At 47.4% G+C, this 17749-nt stretch overlaps 1 protein-coding gene across 1 annotated transcript in view; it reads left to right on the top strand.

Annotated features, from left to right (window-relative positions):
- The window catches only part of LOC8031167 (ankyrin repeat and KH domain-containing protein 1), an 88930-nt gene that overhangs the window by 16839 nt on the left and 54342 nt on the right, over positions 1-17749 (top strand). Inside the window, 8 exon segments of the mRNA XM_042292621.1 lie at positions 455-599; positions 1800-1944; positions 5632-5865; positions 8330-8472; positions 9692-9781; positions 9783-9882; positions 13636-13827; positions 14640-14749. Of these exon segments, the coding sequence (XP_042148555.1) occupies positions 455-599; positions 1800-1944; positions 5632-5865; positions 8330-8472; positions 9692-9781; positions 9783-9882; positions 13636-13827; positions 14640-14749 (1159 nt within the window).

Genomic DNA, 17749 nt, shown 5'->3' with positions numbered 1-17749 from the left:
CATCTTAGGGGTTCTCCGTTGTGGCAGTGTCGTCTTGTCTCCAGGCTTGAAGAATGCACTGTAAAAGGTCTGGGATAAACAAGCTAAATGATACAAATTGCACTCGCAACTCAATTTACTCGAAAAAGAAAAAAAAAGGTATAATAAAAAACCCCGTGATATACTCCTACTTATTTTTTGATAGGGCTACAGACTCTTCGCCTGCATAGTCTTTGGCTTCGTTCGTAACCTCAAATGCCTCACATACTTCCCCGGAAATTCTGTCTTTGTACCTTGCCAAAATCTTGGGGCAGACGAGCAGCCGCTAGACGGCTCTTATTATGCGGATCTTTTTTCTTTTTTTCTTTTTTTAAGAAAGTTGGTTGCAATTGTGCCTTGCATTGTTTAGCTTGTTTGTCCCCGTTTCCCTTTGGTGCTGCTTTTAAGCCTGGAGACGAATGAACCGCTTCTCCAGGACGCTGGCGGAGGCGTGCAGCGAGGGGGACGTGCGGGCGGTGCGGGAGCTGCTGGACGAGGGACGCAACGTCAACGAGGTGACGGAGGAGGGCGAGAGCCTGCTGTCCCTCGCCTGCGCCTCGGGCTACTGCGAGCTGGCACAGGTGAGGGGCCTCTCGGAAGCGGGGACGCACGCTCGGGGTTTCCGGTCGTGGTGTACATACGTTTGAAGGGACCATGAAATGACTTCTTTTACTTTTGCCAAATAGAGTTTACATTAAATGTTCAGTGTGCGCTGAATGCCAAATAGGCATTCGTTTTCGTTTCGATTTATTAACTTTCACGAAAAATTAATGAAATGCTCACTGTTCGCTGAACGCCAAATAGGCATTCGTTTTCGTTTCAATTTATTAACTTGCACGAAAATCAATTAAATATTGAGTTTTTCTTCCTCTCCAACTCGCCGCAAAACAAGCCGCGGCGTAATGCAGACGGTTGTGATATACTCTGGCACCGTAACGGGAGTTCTTTCAACAGAACTGTAGGAGAATGGGAGCATTAGCAGCGAGCTGGTGGTGTGCTGTTAGGTTTTACCACAGGGTTTTACTGCGCTGATGCGCTGATGCCGCCGACATATTTTCTGAATTGGCACCTCTCCTCACCGCGATAGCCATGGACACATCGCATCTGAGCGAAATTCAACTAGATACGTTGCACTACAGAGACAGATGGGACTGGTCCCGTACACCGGTACGCTTGTTGGAAAGTGCGATTAGTCTTCCGACGAAGACTCCGGTTCCTTGTTGGAATGTTTCCGAGCAGACACGAATAACCTTAGCCCTGGGGTCCCTCACACTGATGAGTCTGCACCAAACGCTTCGACGTGGTTCCTCGAGTGGCAGGTGGTGAAACTGTAGCCGTTTCTTTTTAAGCTCCAGACTGCACAAACTGTAATTTGGGCACTTGCAACGAGCACTTTAGCCACGTCTGCGTTTGTTGTGACTGGAGCAACCGCTCTGCATTGTGCTTACACACTCCTGCAACGACTGCAACAAGTGCAGCGGGTTGTCAGCTGTTTCTGCGGTGCCTCTAAAAAGAGGGGGACGCACTGTCACTCACTGGTATAGTAGAAAATGGACAAAGTTTTCATTGGGCTCCAGCTTTATTAATTTTTATTTTGTCAGGATAGGCTTGCAGGGCAGAGTGAATGAAAAAAAGAAAAATATACAGTACGCTGTCTTGGACGATCATGACATTAGCGCACGAATTTACCGATAGTACAAATCTCGCCACTGCTTTTCTACAATTGCAAAAGACGATGTAATCCTAGCAGCGATATAGCAACATAGAAATTGACTTCGCAGCTGCTGCTTGCCATGCGTGCCAACGTGGAAGACCGGGGCCTCAAGGACATGACCCCCCTGATGGAGGCGGCCACAGCAGGCCACGTGGACATTGTCAAGCTGCTCATTGAGCACGGGGCAGACGTCAACGCCCAGACCGCACAGGGTAACGTCTCCGCAGCCCCCCTCCGTGACCCTCTTTTCAACCCCCACTTTCGAGCGTGCTGGATTCGTAATTGCCGCGGAGTTTATTTGAAGGCACGCAACTGTGAGGCTTTGCAACGCGTACGTGGGATCGCGTTTTCCCGATGCGCAAACAATGCGCATGACGGGCTGCCCTCGTGACTGTGCCCTGGTGTTTTGTGGACGCCCCCCTGCTAAAACGTGTTGGGCTCGTATTTTTCTTTGCACATACTTATATTTTATGTTAGTAATGCTGGCTGGAACCGTTTCAGTCATCCATTGAGGCACTGGGACCAAACAGAAGTGATATGGTCTGTTTTGTTCTATCTGTCTTTAATGCAGAATGCATTTTAGAGCTGGCTTCTAAGTTTATAACGTTGTGAAAGGTCGTAATGATAAGTGATACTACAGGCTTGATCATGCTGACAAAAAACCAGGAAGCACAGAATGTGCCTTTATGAAACCACACTCCGTGTGTCAATTGTGCAAGAGTTTAGTCTATTTGTTGTCTAGATTAGTCTTCTTATTGTCTAGCTTTTATTTATTTTTCCCGATTAAAATTTTTTTTTATTATATTTATTTTAATGTTTTATTTGTTTATTTTTGACTTCATTTGTGATTTCTTTATTTCTTGTAATGGGACGGGAGCGCCGAAGAAACAGGGACGGAGAAGTAGATAAAGACGTGACATACTCATAGCTGAAGGTTTATTGAAAGAAAACATACTATTAATGTACTAAAACATACTATTTAAGTCTTAATTATTCCTTGTGATTTATGTATGTTAATTAAATTTTTTTCTTTTTAATTATTATTTAGGGTTTAATTTATTTATTATTTTCATCCAAAACCTGCTGCTGTCACCGGCACTTTTGCATTCTAGGAAGCTTCCCAACTGACTTTAATCGAGTAAAGTTGGCTGCACTACTAGCTCAGTGGCTATAGCATCTGACTGACATTGACCCAGGTTCGAGCCGTGCCGGGTGCTCAAACTTCACATACAGACTGCGGCAGTAAAGGCCGCCACATTTGGCAAGCTGTGCGAAACTCTAATTCAAATTGTACATACCTGAAACTAGATATGCGAACATTGTTCTGCAAGAAGTTTTATGTCTATTTTTTTTTTTTTGGAGCTCAACTAGGTGGTGGTGAAAATTTAAAAAATAATACTAAAAATAATGCAAAAACGGCGGCCGTGCATTTTGGTATGTTCTACCCACCGACTCGACTCTCATGTCGCGTTGCAGTGGTGGTCCGTCGGGCGCACTTGCGGTCTGGGGCTGTGGGCGGAAGTCATCGTGCGGGTCGGGCACTCCCCTGTCGTTTTGGAAGAAACCAGACTAAAACCTGCCTTCTCGTCAAAACGCTGTGACTGGGGCAGTGCCCAAAGAACCAGAAAAGGTTCGAAGACCAGTTTTCATGCGTTTTCTGCCTGCGCTTGGTCTGTCCGTGTGGCACGTACAATATATTGTACGTGCCACACGATGCAGCGTTATCCGAAAAGAATTTATTTGAGGAAGATCTCAAATAACACAGTCACAGCCGACGACAGTCACATCTTGACGATCGGACGGTATCCGAGATGACTTCGTTTTGGGGCACGGTTTGGGGAGAGCTTCCTTTTTTCACAACCGCACCCAGGCAAAAGAACAAACGTGACTGACCCGTTTCCCACCCCAACCCGGACAACTATTTTTGGAGAGAACTGAGGATTCTATGCGGATTATCTGTAAGAAGGGGGAGAACAATGTTCACAAAATCGCGTCAAGGGTCGTTTGACGTCCTTCAACTCCTTCGTTTCCCGTGAATGTGAAGCAGAAAAACTTGAATGGCAGGCACTTACCAGCCTTATTTCTAACAATGGAAGATAACACAGAAAGGGTACGCAGCACGCATAAAAAAAAAAATTAAGTAGAAACTTTCAAGAGGGGCGAGAAAACGTCTAGTGCAAAACCGCAAAAACGTAGGTAGAGAACTGCGCAGAGTGAGTCTTCACAGTCCCAGAGAGTGGCAGAAAATTTCTAGCTGATAGAGGGCGCGAGAGTCGCACCAGCCGCATCAGCAACATGGCGGCGGCCTAGGAGCGATTTTTGGAAAGGTGTATAGATTGCACTGGGGGGGGGGGGGGGGGGGGGGGGAGGGGGTTTGCATTTTAACCAGAATTGTTCGCGGCACCAATTTTTCGGGAATTGTAGGCAATTCGCGGAAATTAGGTTTGCAGGAAAATTAAGTCGTTTACTGTAATTAAAATAGTGAAAGGTCTAGCATAAACGACACATGGGCTGTGGTTTGTGTGGGACACATTTTGTGCTCCCTGCTCTTTGTCACTGTGATCAAGCCTGTATAAATCTTTTTTACGTTAAAATTCTTAAATTCGAAGTTTATCGAATAAATCCGTATGGGCAAAAATTTGACCTTCAAATGTTTTTCTGAGTTTTTTTTTTATTTATCTCTAGTTATAGCTTAGCTGGATACTTAGCATAATGCCGATTGACGCAGAATGTGTCGTGTGTTTGTGTCTTATTTCCTAACAGGTTACACCAAAAAGCTTAACGGGCAGAACAGACTCGACAGATTGAAACACACAGAAACATGTTGATGCAAATGCACAACGCATTGTGCGTTAGTCGGCTTTATGCAAGGTCGAGGAAAGTTTTACTCTTTGTCCCGGCTCGGTCTCGTATTTTCAGAACGCTTTAAACCCCTTTCTATCGGAGCGGGGACGACCGTAAAAGATTTCTCAATCAGGTGCCGATTCCGGTGTTCCAACCTCTCAAATCGTTAAATCGATGGGTCGCTTTTGGGGCCTTGCGAGCGGCAACACAGCATGCGAAGGAACGGTCGAGGCGGCCCGTGGAAGGCTTGCCACGGTGTGATGTCTTTTTTTCTTCGCAGGTACGGTGTAAAGACTGGGGTGAAACATGGCCAAGCGTAAGCGCCGACTTTCGCGGCACCGAGAGAAAGAATGAGAAAGAGAGTTACGGCCGAGTGGGAAAAGAAAGCAGGCGATACTTCCTGCTCGTTCAGTTTGCTTGCGTGTCAACTTCAGTGTATAACTTCACGTGTTGCGTGTCAACTTCAGTGTATAACGTGAAACATCCTTTGGCCAAGCGTTCGGCATTTCGTGGAGCCCAGATAAAGGTGAAGCCTGGATAAAAGCATGGCCGCGAAGCTCGACACCGATTGGTTGATCGGTGGCAGAAAAGGAGCGAGGAGCTAGATGCCGATTCGTTAATTGGGAGGTTGTGTGACCAGTGGGTTGGGTGGGGAGGGGTGAGGTAGTTGAGGAGGAACTCGAAGGTATGGAAAGTTCTGGAAGATTGCCAGGTTCCTCAGCCCTATTAGCAGTATTATCGCTTCATTCTAGGAACAACTATCAAGTGTACACAAGTACGCATTCAACTGTCTGATGAAGAGTGCCGTGAATGTATCGCTAAACGCTTGGGATGCTGGAACGTTTCACGTGTGCAACGGAATTGCCTATCATGAAAGGCCAGATTCTGGTGCTTTCTTGCAAAGTAAAGCTAAAAAGACAAGTCGCCAACCTCGTGTTCGGTGAAAGAGCCGCGTCGGCAGTCTGGGTCCCGCCCCGGGACCGCAGACGTCTGCCTCCATGCCCCTCCATCCCAAGTTCCCCCGAGGCTCATCCCAGGAACCCCGTCTTGCACAGGCCACACCCCCCTGATGTTTGCCTGCCTCGGGGGCCACGAGGGGGTGGCTCGGGCCCTGGTGCACGCGGGGGCCAACCTGGAGGACCACAACGAGAACGGCCACACCCCGCTGATGGAGGCGGCCTCGGCGGGACACGTGAGCACCGCCCGGGTGCTGGTGGAACAGGGCGCCTCCATCAACACCCACTCCAACGAGTTCAAGGAGTCGGCGCTCACCCTCGCCTGCTACAAAGGTAAGGGGGCGCCGGACGAGCATCGTTGACGCTGGTGCAAATGTGTCGATGCCGTCCATGGTCGAAGCCGAATCTAATTGTCAATGGCAAAGAACTGTCGACGGTATCATCAATAGTCGGCTGTCTAAGAACTTTTCAGTAGCACGTCGGTAGTCGATTTGTCGAACCCGGATATGTCGAATTCAAAGGGGATCGGAAAATAGTTTGATATATCAGTAGTTTGATATACTAAAATTTGTTAAATTAAGCTAGAGTTGATATTTCCTGGCATCTCGGCTAATACCGAAGGTTGCGACAAGTGGGAGCTTACCAAATAGAGCATCCAAGAGCCGCGAAACATATAGTAGGTGTAGTTGGCAGAGACTGCAAACACCGCTGCGCTTACAAGCGCACCTGGCTGCGACCTAAACACAGCATAAGCAACAAAACACAAAAATAATTAAAAAGAAAAAAAAAAAATTAAAAGCAAATTCATAAAAAAATAACTCGATCTAAGAACAAAGTTAACCATGCAACAAGAAAGAAAGCTCACTAGATTAGAAAAAAAGGCAAAAAAAGGGGGGGGGGGGGGGGGGGGCAAAGTAATAACGGCAAAAGAAAAAGGTAAACAAAGATAAGGGGTTTAAAGTGGGATTGCACAACCACCGTTGTCTTGTTGTCGACACACTCGACTTGCCGAAGACTCTTTTTTGCGTATTTTATTTTGGGGCTAGGGAGTCGCGCAGCATCTGCAGTGTTCCAACAGCAAGCACTTTCTGCTCTCGCTTTGCGTGTGCAAGCTCTTCCCCTTGCTTTTGCCATCCTTTTTTTTTTTTTTTACGTTTCATTGCGTCTCCTTTTTTACAACTGTTCTTTTGCTGCACTGTGGTACCTTCCCACATGTATGCTGGCTTGGCGGTCTGCCAGCCACGCAACGCAAGGGATGCGCTCGCCACCCGTGCAGTCGTATCGTGGGAAAAGCAACGGGCAGCCAGGCTTTGCTTGCTATATTGAGTGTTCCATGGGAATTGGTTACAAAAAGACAACTCTTCTATACTATTACATGTGACCTTCAAGGGGATGTTTGAACTGTTCGATATAAACAATAATTCGAAATACCCGAGTGTGATATAACCGGGCTCGACTATATCGTGAAACTATCAGTAGTACTAACTATAGATATTCAATTAGCATAAACCTATCGACGGACAACTCGTAAAGTCATATATACATTCCATAGTCAATTTGTTGATAGTTTTCCATCACTAGCTGGAGTGACTAGTGAAGAAGTGAAATTACTGTTTGTAGGAATTCCCTTCCAGTTCTTCAAAAACTAGGGCCGGGTTATATTCGAATTCACCTTGTCATTCTCGGCCAGCTCACCAGTATGGTGGCCGGTGTATATTGGAGCAAACGCTGCGATGTAGGGTACAACTAGGCATACCTCGATAATTATTAGGCTCGTTGTTGGACTCGGCGAGTTGTATCACGACGTGGGCGAGAACTGAAAGTGAATTTGTACCACGTTTTAACTTTAGAGTGCCGGGCGTTTTTTCCCCACGTGTCAAATAGATTTTGGTCTCGGTAACATAGTGTGCTACGAGAAAAATATTTATTTATCGAAGACTCGCTATTTTATGGGCAAAAAGTAAATTGATGTACGCGTGCCACCTACCTGGGACATATTTCTCGTATTTTACTTTTTGGGACACACTACGGGCGCAGTGCACGTTTACCGCCCCACTCTTTTGGGTGACCTTACTTGGCCTTCGTTTACTCGGATCAGGAACTCCGTTGTTTTCAGTCATCAAATAGGGAGTTTGTTAGTAATTTTTAGATCTCTGTGGTCGTCAGGAAGCACTAAGCTGAACGACAAAGATTCGCGGTTTCCCAACTACGAAGGAGCATGCCAAAACAAAAATCGCCTAGACAAAAAAAAAAAAAAAATTGTGTGCCAATAAAAGGCGAGACAAGATATAAAAATACATTGTTTTCATTGCTTCCTCGTACGTGCCGCTGCACGTAAAGACGCTGACGGCCCAGTCGGCAGGTGGAGGAAGGAAACTGAGGCTGAAACCACACGAGAATGAGTATACTCGGGCGTTTCACTCGAAGGGTCAATCCAGGCATGTACGTCTTTGCTCGGGAGAAGGCGCTCGCCGAGCAGCACTTCATCGAAAGCACGAGGTAGTTGTTGGATAGGTTTAAGCCTACGTTTCAGTCGATGCAGTACAAAGGAACTTATCAAAAATGAAAGCAGCGTCCACTCAAATCTTTGGCCTAATCTTCAGAAAATTTGAGCGTGTGTTTGGACAGTTGGTTCTCGGCCGGCCGACTCAAGCGGAAATGGAGGGACCACTTGTTTGGACGCAGCAAATGCAGGTCGGAGGCGCCGTCCAAGGCACCGCGGTGTCGGCGCTCGTGGCGTGCGCCATACACGACGCGGGCACCCGAGAAGTGCTCAGCACCTGCTCTTGTCTCGCAGGTCACCTGGAGATGGTCCGGTTCCTGCTCCAGGCCGGTGCGGACCAGGAGCACAAGACGGACGAGATGCACACCGCCCTCATGGAGGCATCCATGGACGGGCACGTGGAGGTGGCGCGCCTCCTGCTGGACTCGGGGGCACAGGTGGGCACACCTCTGCCTCTGAGGAATGCTGGAGTCTCCGAGTTATGCGAGCACAGCTGGTCTGGAAGGATAAATTTTTTTTATTTGAATGCAAGCGTGCCAACAAAGGCAACAAGTTTAAGATGCAAATCAAAAAATTAAAAAAAGACACGGTTGGAAGTTTTAGGCGTGACAGTGTCTGCGTGCCAAGTCTAGTGAAATAAAATGCATGTATTGAATATAACAGATTTATGTATAGTATGAAACAGAAGTATGAAATGGAACACATTTATTTGTTAGTCACGGAATCAATTGAGCGAAACAAATATTTAAACATGAGGTAAACTTATACTAAGTAAACGATACATAAGAAACCGAACGAAACAAATGAAAAAAAAAGTCAGTCCAAAGAAAAATGAATAAAATAATTAAAATACACGAATGCAACAATTAAATATACTATAAACAATACAAATAAAACAAAATAAAATTGAATATTCAAATAAATATATTCTAAAATAAAACAGTAAAAGAAAATAAAAATCACAAAATATAATAGATAAAATAAAATAATAATAAATGAAATAAAGAAAACTGTGTAGGCTGCTTATATGACACGGCCGCAAGTTTTAGGTGATATATTTCATTGAACATTGTTATTTCGGAGATCGTTGCAGTTAGAGACTTTTGAGTGGTTCATTGAGTACGCATAGCTGAAGACACGCAGAGAAATGCTGCCAGTGCAATTGCGGAACACCGCTATCTACGGGCATATTCAGATGGCGTTGGAAATTTTGAGCTGGAAATGCGTCGCATGGAAGCACCCCAAAATTGACGCCCATTTTCATTGCACAATGTCTATATTCGCCTTTGGGTGAGATGTCTAAAAATAAGTAAATAATAATAACTAGGTAGAAAAGCCTAGCACGAACAAAACACGAAGCACTCTGTGCTCCGCGGTCTTTGCCAGTGTCATCGAGCCCATATGACTTCTATTCCACGTAAACTCCGGTAACGGCAGCAACGCTCGCATTTGCTCATCTTTTATGACCAAACGTCGGGATGGCGACATCCGATGACACGATACGGCAGCTCTTTTGACGTTGTCTGTCGCTACTTCAGGACCATTTTTGACGCCCAGGCAGCGTAGGACGCCGAACATGCCGGTTGAAGGGGCATTCTGGGCGCCGCACTCGGCAAGGAGGACGTCCCCACTCAGCGGAGCCCCCCCTGCATGCAGGTGAACATGCCGACGGACAGCTTTGAGTCGCCCCTGACGCTGGCGGCGTGCGGGGGCCACGTGGAGCTAGCCATGCTGCTGCTGGAGCGGGGGGGCCAACATTGAGGAGGTGAACGACGAAGGCTACACCCCGCTGATGGAGGCGGCCCGGGAGGGCCACGAGGAGATGGTGGCCCTGCTGCTCTCCCAAGGTGAGGACACCCCCTACCTTTCTCCCACTAGGGCTTGCCGAAGGGTGCCGGTGCTGGCAAGCGCCCTTTGGAGAGCTGGATATCCTCTTCCCGTTAGCCTGTTTCCGACGACGGAAGACGGCGCGAGCCGTCGCCCGACGGACCTTTCGATAAATCCCCCGGGAACATGGTGCATACTAGTGATGGGCCTAACTTTTGCCGAATCGAAAGTTCGGCGCCGAATCTTGTGATTCAGCAAAGCCGAACTTTTGCCGAACTTTTCTGAAAATTCGGCAAAGATTCGGCAAAAATACATTGTTACCAGATTTGCTTTGATAATTAGTTTTTTCTGGCAAAAAAGGTTTTAATCTGTATTTTTCTTAACTTAAATGCAACATGTAATGCATATTGGCACAGTTATTACTAAATAAGATGATATTCTACAAGATAATGGTATCGGTGTTGTTTTTCTGTGTTTACTGGCAATTTTAGTGATCTCTTGCAGAAGTGGTGTGACAACGAGGTTGGGTAGTAGCAACATTGGGTAGCAGCGAGCACAGTAACGAATCGCGCTGCGAGAGTTTCGGTTTGGAGGCCTCATCGGTGCAAGCCTGCAAGTGTGTGGGGTGTAAATACAAAGGCAATAACACTGCGTTTTTACTTTCTCTGGGAGTCACCGTTTCATGCGCGAAATTGATGCACCGGTTACTGTGCCTTCACCAGAGAAAATAACAATATTGTTAATACGCAGGTTTTGCGATTTGAGTCACTTGACGTAAGCTTTGCATGAAAGTGTGCATCTCATATTCGCAACGTCTAGTTTTTAACCTTTAAAATGCCGGTTTCTGGTGGTAGGACACAGATGAACGTTTAGGAAGGTGCGAAGAGTTAGGAATGTCGGATATGCAACGTCGAGCACAGTGGTTGTGTGTTTAGTTTTATGTAGATACATGATAACCGCGAAATAACGTTAATTAAAAAGCAGTATTATTCTGTTTTGGCACATACTTCTTGTAAGCCGAAAACAGGAGTGTTATAATTGCAAGGAGTGCTTTAAAGTAATTGTGGGTCAATGCTTTAACTACCTCGTTGCATTAGAAAAAGGTCAAAGAAAAATTGCGTCATCCAGAAAGTACTGCATGACCTGTCACTTGCGCAGTGGACTGCTAAAATTACTGGTCACTGTTCTGTTCTTGAGGCAAAAAATATTGGAAGAGCACCACACTTGCGAAGGCTCACAAACGCAATTACCGTGTTGCCTACTCCCACGCCTTGCCGTAGCCGCTGGTTATTCTGCACTGTACGATGGTAACTACACAACCGCACGGCGTCCATTTGCTATTCATGGCCCCGTCGCGTTCTCGGGCGTGCGCAGACATTTGCCGAATTTTCGCCAAATCTTTGCCGAACTTTCCTTCAAAAGTTCGGCATATGCCAAACTTTGCCGAATCTGAAGTTCGGCAGATTCGGTCCATCACTAATGCATACCTGCCAACTCTCCCAAATTGTCCGGGAGCCTCCTAAATTTTGATCACATCTCCCGATTGTTCAAACACAACCTCAAAATCTCCCAAAAATAAACGCTGTAATAATATATTTTTTTAAATTATATTTATGCACATTTTACTGCAAGTTACCCGAGTGTAGATTTAGGTTATAGGGAGTATTCACTGGCCGTCATAGCTGAGCTCGCTGCTGCTTCCTGACCACGGGGGAAGAGAGAGAGGGGAAAGATGCTTTTGTACGAATTTTGAGAGGCAAGTTAATCTTCTATAATCTTCTAGAGGGAGAATAGCGACGTTTGGGGAAGCCTGGGACCCACAAAGGAGAGTCCCGGTGATAAGAGGATTTCTTCTTCCCCTCTTCTCTTGCGGTTGCCCGAGAGCTGACCGGAAACTCTTTCCGGGCATGCGCTGTGAGCAGTTACCTCAAATATGGCCGTCCAGTGAATACCCCCTATTCTGGCGGGTTACCACATGACAACTCAGTTGCAGCAGCAGCGTAAAATGAGGGTAGATTTTCAAACGCCAAGGTACAAAACCTCTACTCTGGAGTAAGTTTGAGCTCATTTTGGAACACGGCCAATATGGTCGTGGGTGCGTTATGCTTTATCTGACTGTGTCAGGTCGTCGAGTGAAGTGCAGGACGCCGAACTACTTGTTGTGTTTCCCCGAGTTTAGTTGAACGATCAAAGGCGCTTTCAGAAGCCAATAAGAAGTATGCAAGTATTTCTGAGATCATACCCGACAGTTTCCGTGCTTTGTCACTTCAAGGAAAGGTGACAAGTATGAATTCTGTACCACGTGCGTCTGTGATGTGAGCATTTCGCACGGCGGCAAGGCCGACATCGAGATACATATCGCGTCGCAAAAGCATCAGAACTAGGGTAAGAATGGCGCATCCTAAAGCTTTGCGTATGCAAAGAATAAAAAAATAGCTCGTCGCCACTGCGGATGTGCCGAACGCTATCCACGTTTTGCACTTTGCGTGCGCCATTTTAGCGTACTCTGTTTGTTCGGAAATTGCGTGCGTACGCAAAGAGCCTTTACTGTTTTGCAAGGAGGGTTCTTGATGAGAAGTTGGCCAAAGCCAAAACGAGCACAGTTCAAAAAAAGGCAGCTCCTAGGACCATGTCTGCGGCCTCTTTGGCGGCGTCGTGAGTGCGACGTCAGCGGCATCCTTGCGTCTGCGATTTTCAATACGGAACGACATTGCAGTCGGTTCGGCAACGATCACCGGCAACTTGACGCTTGTGACGTGCAAACATTTCTTGGCGAAGGTATGATGTGCGAAGGTCAGTACGGCTAGACGCCTCTTGCCGAGGCTTTGCAAGCGGACACGACAGGTCAACTGCTCGCGTCGCATTCTTATGTTTAAACAAATCTAAAATGTTACTCTGGACCAAACACTTATTACTTCTCAAGCTAGAGCATTTCGTGTGTGAAATAAAAATTCTGACCGTATTTTGGTGGTGTCGCAAGCCCCAGATGCATGGGCTTTTGTGTTGCGGTGGAGAAACGCTTTTCTATAACCCCTTCGCGTTGCGTGCACTAAGGTAAGCGCTAAATTTAGTGCTAGCATGCGCTAAAATTGCGTACGTTATTCCACAACTCCCTACTATATATGTGCTGCAGAAAGGCAGGGCACCATTGGCAGTTTCGTCCAAAACAACCGCGAAGAATGTGTAATCCGCACAGAATGCCTCTTCAAAAAATTTCCTGTGAAACTAAAACAAAAAAAAATTTACCCCCCCCCCCCCCCCCCCCCCCCCCCCCCTTTGCCCGGTGGTCTCTTGAATTTTTATGTTGCTAGGTTGGAAGGTACGACGGTGCACATCCTAGCATCTGCGACGTTGGGTTTTCTAAGTGGAGATTTCAGACGGGTGTAACCGTGTGCTTGCGTTTGTTGACACTTAATTTCGGTGACTCGACTTTTAGTCTCTTGCGCAGGTGAGGCGAGTGTGTGTCACGTGTATACCCCCGGACAATATGAGCTTGAACACCCCATCTGGATTATTACTACGTCTACACTTTCCAGAAGTTCTATTTCTGAAATTGTGGAGAAGCCTACATACCTTGTAGGCTTCATAGTTGTGCATTAGTAGGTGGCTAAGGTCTTTTAAAATAGTGCTTAAACTAGAAAACCAATTCACTTAGAAGCAAGGATGGTCGAAGGAACTTAGAGGCTTGGGGAACCCGTGAGAGTACTCGGAGAAACTCTCCAAGAAACGCAGTTTGAGGACCTATGTCTTAGCGTACCCGCTGTCCTCCCCAGGTGCGGACATCAACGCCCAGACGGAGGAGACCCAGGAGACTGCCCTGACGCTGGCCTGCTGCGGGGGCTTCCTGGAGGTGTCCGACTTCCTGCTCAAGGCCGGGGCGCACCTGGAGCTGGGGGCCAGCACCCCACTCATGGAGGCCGCACAGGAGGGCCACCTGGAACTGCTGCGCTACCTCATCTCCCAGGGTGAGGTCACCGCTTGCAGTCGGCGAGGTTTAGAAGCGGAAGTTTCTTGCGGGTTGTGCGATGTTGTTCGAGATTTTAGATGTAATTGCACGAGACACCTGAGTACACCAGGGAGGGTTCCACTGAGCAATGAAAGAGAGTAGGGTAGTATATACACGGGCTCTATGGCACATATTAGGCATTCAAAATAATTGCAGCTCGAGGGTGATCCAATTCCAGAGTGCATTAAAGCTTGCTGGAGCTTATGGGTTTACGGTTAAGAGTCATCTTAGATGACCGTTGATCTTGTGGTTGGACTAGCCAATTTGCGAGTGATGACGACCCTCGCAGATTGATAGTTGTCAGGCAGTTGGGTAGCTGGAGCATGACGAATTCGTTGGCACTTGGTAAAGCTGCGGTTGTTGTCGCCGGTCGCCTTCCGTGCGGTCAAGTCGACCTCGGGCGGGTCGGCACCTTGACTACGGGAGAGGTGGCAATGTCAAACCTTACGGGGCCTGGGCATCCCAACGGAGGTCGTTGGAGGTCACCGACCGCACAAAATCTTCAACCCGCCACCCCCAACTCACGCTCGCTTTTCTCCTGTCTTGTCCTCTTTTTTTAATTTGCTCTATTCGCCAGGAACCACCATGACAGGCTGGTTTCGGTGAACCTTTACAAGTTTACCGAGTTGTGGACTCGGCGAACTTGTAATGGCCTCGAACATGTGACGGAGCTTATTTACTGCGAAGCGAGCGCATTTTTGGAAGTGGCAGTTTGCAGAGGCTATCCAGTGGCCTGTCGGGACGGAGCTCACGCGCTCTCTATTGGTGCAGGGGCCAACGTGAATGCGAAGACGGCGACGGGGGACACCGCCCTCACGTACGCCTGCGAAAACGGTCACACGGACGTCGCCGATCTCCTGCTGCAGGCAAACGCTGACCTGGTGAGGGGCCTTCGTCTTTTTTTGGTTCTGTGGAGCACTTTGACCACGACGTGGCTCGTGTTTTGTAGCTTTCAAGCGGACATTACAGTCAAACCCACTTATAATAATACCGCATATAACGACCAGCGTCCTTATAGGAATTTAAGACTCTACCCATTAAAATTGGTCCAGATAGAAAAAACGTTTTTCAAAGCATCATAAAATTTGTTTTCTTTCCGCCCGAAAACCACCGATTGAGAACTGGCCGGTTTGAGTCGTGCTCACTCTCTTCTCCGTGGTCATGTGCTGTTTTCTATGGTTTCACACATACCAAATATAATCAAAATCACGGGTTATCTAAGGCACACACTCCATATTAAAAATAGAAAAAGAATATGATACCCATTTTTTTGTGGCTTTTAAAAAGCTGCAAGTATGTTTATTAAAAAGAAAAAACGTCCAGCCTTTCCACTATCGTGAAGAAGGAAGACCAGCGGAGCTGTATTCGATACACTGTCGCAACACGCACGCGCCCGTTTCCCGCTTCTTCTTGTCCGACACGCCACCGATCGTGGATACGTCTCCAGCGACCCACAGTCGATCACACACGGCACACGTGACGCCAGCCGGGTAATCCACGAACTCCCTCTGGAACATCGTCGTCGCGCTCGAGAACTGTTCAGTCGGCGTGGAGTGCAGTCATCGCCGGGCCTTGCGCTTGCGCTTGGCCTCCGTGCACGATCGTCGTCCGGGGCGTTGGCCCACCGGCGCCCTTTGCATTGCTGGTTCTGTTCTCGACGGCGGCTTTCCAGGCAAGCGATGTGCTCTTCTTTGGCAAGGGAATCTGAAGCGCTCGACGCAGTGGAAGTTGAGGCGACAGCGGCTTTGCAACAGTTACGGACCCATTCGCGATGCTGTGTTTGTCGCCGCTCCTTCCGCAGCCAATCTTCTTTCCCCGAAAGGGTGCACGGCCGGCCCATCCTAAGTCTGAACCGAGACTGATAAAAGCGTAGGAAAGAGCGCGCAAAACAGACGAGGACGAAGAAACACACGTGACGAGCGCTGCGCTCGTTGCGTGTGCTTCTTCTTGGTTGTCGTCGGTTTTTCGCGCTGTTTCCTTCGATGAATTCTCACCAACGCTCCGCCCAACTACCCATTCTTCTATGATAGCTGGAAAGGTTGGCGCCATCTACGAGCGACGGCGGCAACCATACTGGTTGTATGTTTGCCGCCGTCGCTTATAGATGGTGGTAGCTCTCGAGAGGCGTTTTTGTCGACAAGTGTTTTGTACCGGACACGATCCTCGGGAACCTAGCCCTTAACAACTCCGCTGTAAAGAAAGTTGCACAGCCACGTGACTTGGCAATGTTTTTTCTCTATATTTCTTCTTCCTCCCACGTCTAGTTTCTGTTTTGGTTTTGAGCAGTTGCGTTTTTTTACTTTATTAAAAATATATATGACTCTGTAGCAAAATATTCATTGGCTAGTTTTCTGACATCAGGCTAAATCGCCTAGGGTTTGTAAAACATTCGTAAGTTGTAGATAAATTGGATGCTTGGGGCATTAATGTTCCCTTTTCTTTTTTCAGCCAGAGGCTTTAAGGGAGGAGGTGGGGAATAAATATGAAATTTCTTATTTCTAGAGATATCTGAACGAAATTTACAGAATGTGTTTATAGCACAGACATAAGAGTAACTGCAAAGTTTCATGGAGCTGTGCATATTATTTCTCAAGTTACAAATATTTATCAAAATCGTCCATATGCATTCCTTATCCCAGGTCTGGAGAATTTGAAAAAGGTAGTAGTGGCGTAATATTTGTTATGATGACCCCTGGATACATTCCCCAGGGCATAACAGAGCCCTTTTTTTAAATTAATTTGTTGAAAAATTTTAACGCAACTTTGAATTTTGTGTAGTCAATGAAACCCACATTCACCAAATTTCATTTTTTTATTATAAATTTTTAGTACAGTTTCCTAAAAAAAGGGCTCTGTTATGCCCTCACAAAGTTATTAGAGAACAGAATAAAAAAGACAGCACAAAAATCCATTCATCAGTTCCTGAGATATCGCTGGGACAAGCAGCCACGACAGTGAAAAAATCCATTCTGAGAAAACAGCACTTGAAAGTTGCACGCAGATTTTCAGCTTTAGAATGACCCTGCAGAATAGTCAGAAGTGTTCTTGCGCCCTTTCTTCTTGTTCCGCCTTTCCAAATTCTCTTGATGTCGTTTGCTGGCCTTATGCAGACGTAGGGCATCTTTCTCGACAGCTCGTTGGAGGGCCAGATGGGTCGGCTGAAGTCCCGCTGCAACCGATATTTCTGCAGTTGCCTTGTAGCAGCCGGCGTTGAACCTCAACACCGCTTCATGCAGTGCAGTTTGCTGGCATAGCTCCAAGTTCGGCTTGAGCAATATCACAATGTCTAGCTTCTGCTTCGATCTCCTCACGTGTCAGGAAATGCGTCCGCAGATGGGTGCTAGAAGACGCGCTCCTACTTGTCGCGGCAGGCGGAAGACGGGCGCTGGGACCCGCGATCTCGGGAGGAACCACAACGGTCGGCATGCTCGGTACTCCAGGCGTGAGCGGGACGATGCGTTCTTCCTCGACGACAGCCGATGGCACAGAAAATCCATCACTGAAAGTGTTGACGCGATCATCATTGACGGCACGCCGTGCAGAAACTTCCAACTTCGCCATCCGCACTAACTTCATGGACCGCTTCCGCGCGCCAAACGCGTGCACCGTCTTGTACTTCAAACCCCGCATCGTGTGCGACCACGAAACAGACGGGCACGCTACACGAAACTACTCAAAGAAAGTTCGGAAAACGATCGTAAAGATGGCGAAAAACGAAGTGGAGCTGACAAAGCAAGAGCGCGTGCAAGCAGACCACTACCAAAAGCAGACGACGCAAGCGGCAACAGCAGGAGAAACGGAGAAGGAGAGCGCTCCGCGCGCGGAGAAATCGCGTCCCAGCCAATAGCAGTCGCGCGCTCCCCCGCACGCTCCTCGAGCGC

The sequence above is a fragment of the Ixodes scapularis genome, unplaced genomic scaffold (assembly GCF_016920785.2).
Source record: "Ixodes scapularis isolate PalLabHiFi unplaced genomic scaffold, ASM1692078v2 PGA_scaffold3__209_contigs__length_174095766, whole genome shotgun sequence".
NCBI classification, from domain to species: Eukaryota; Metazoa; Arthropoda; class Arachnida; order Ixodida; family Ixodidae; genus Ixodes; species Ixodes scapularis.
This window is presented reverse-complemented; position numbering and strand designations above follow the sequence as displayed.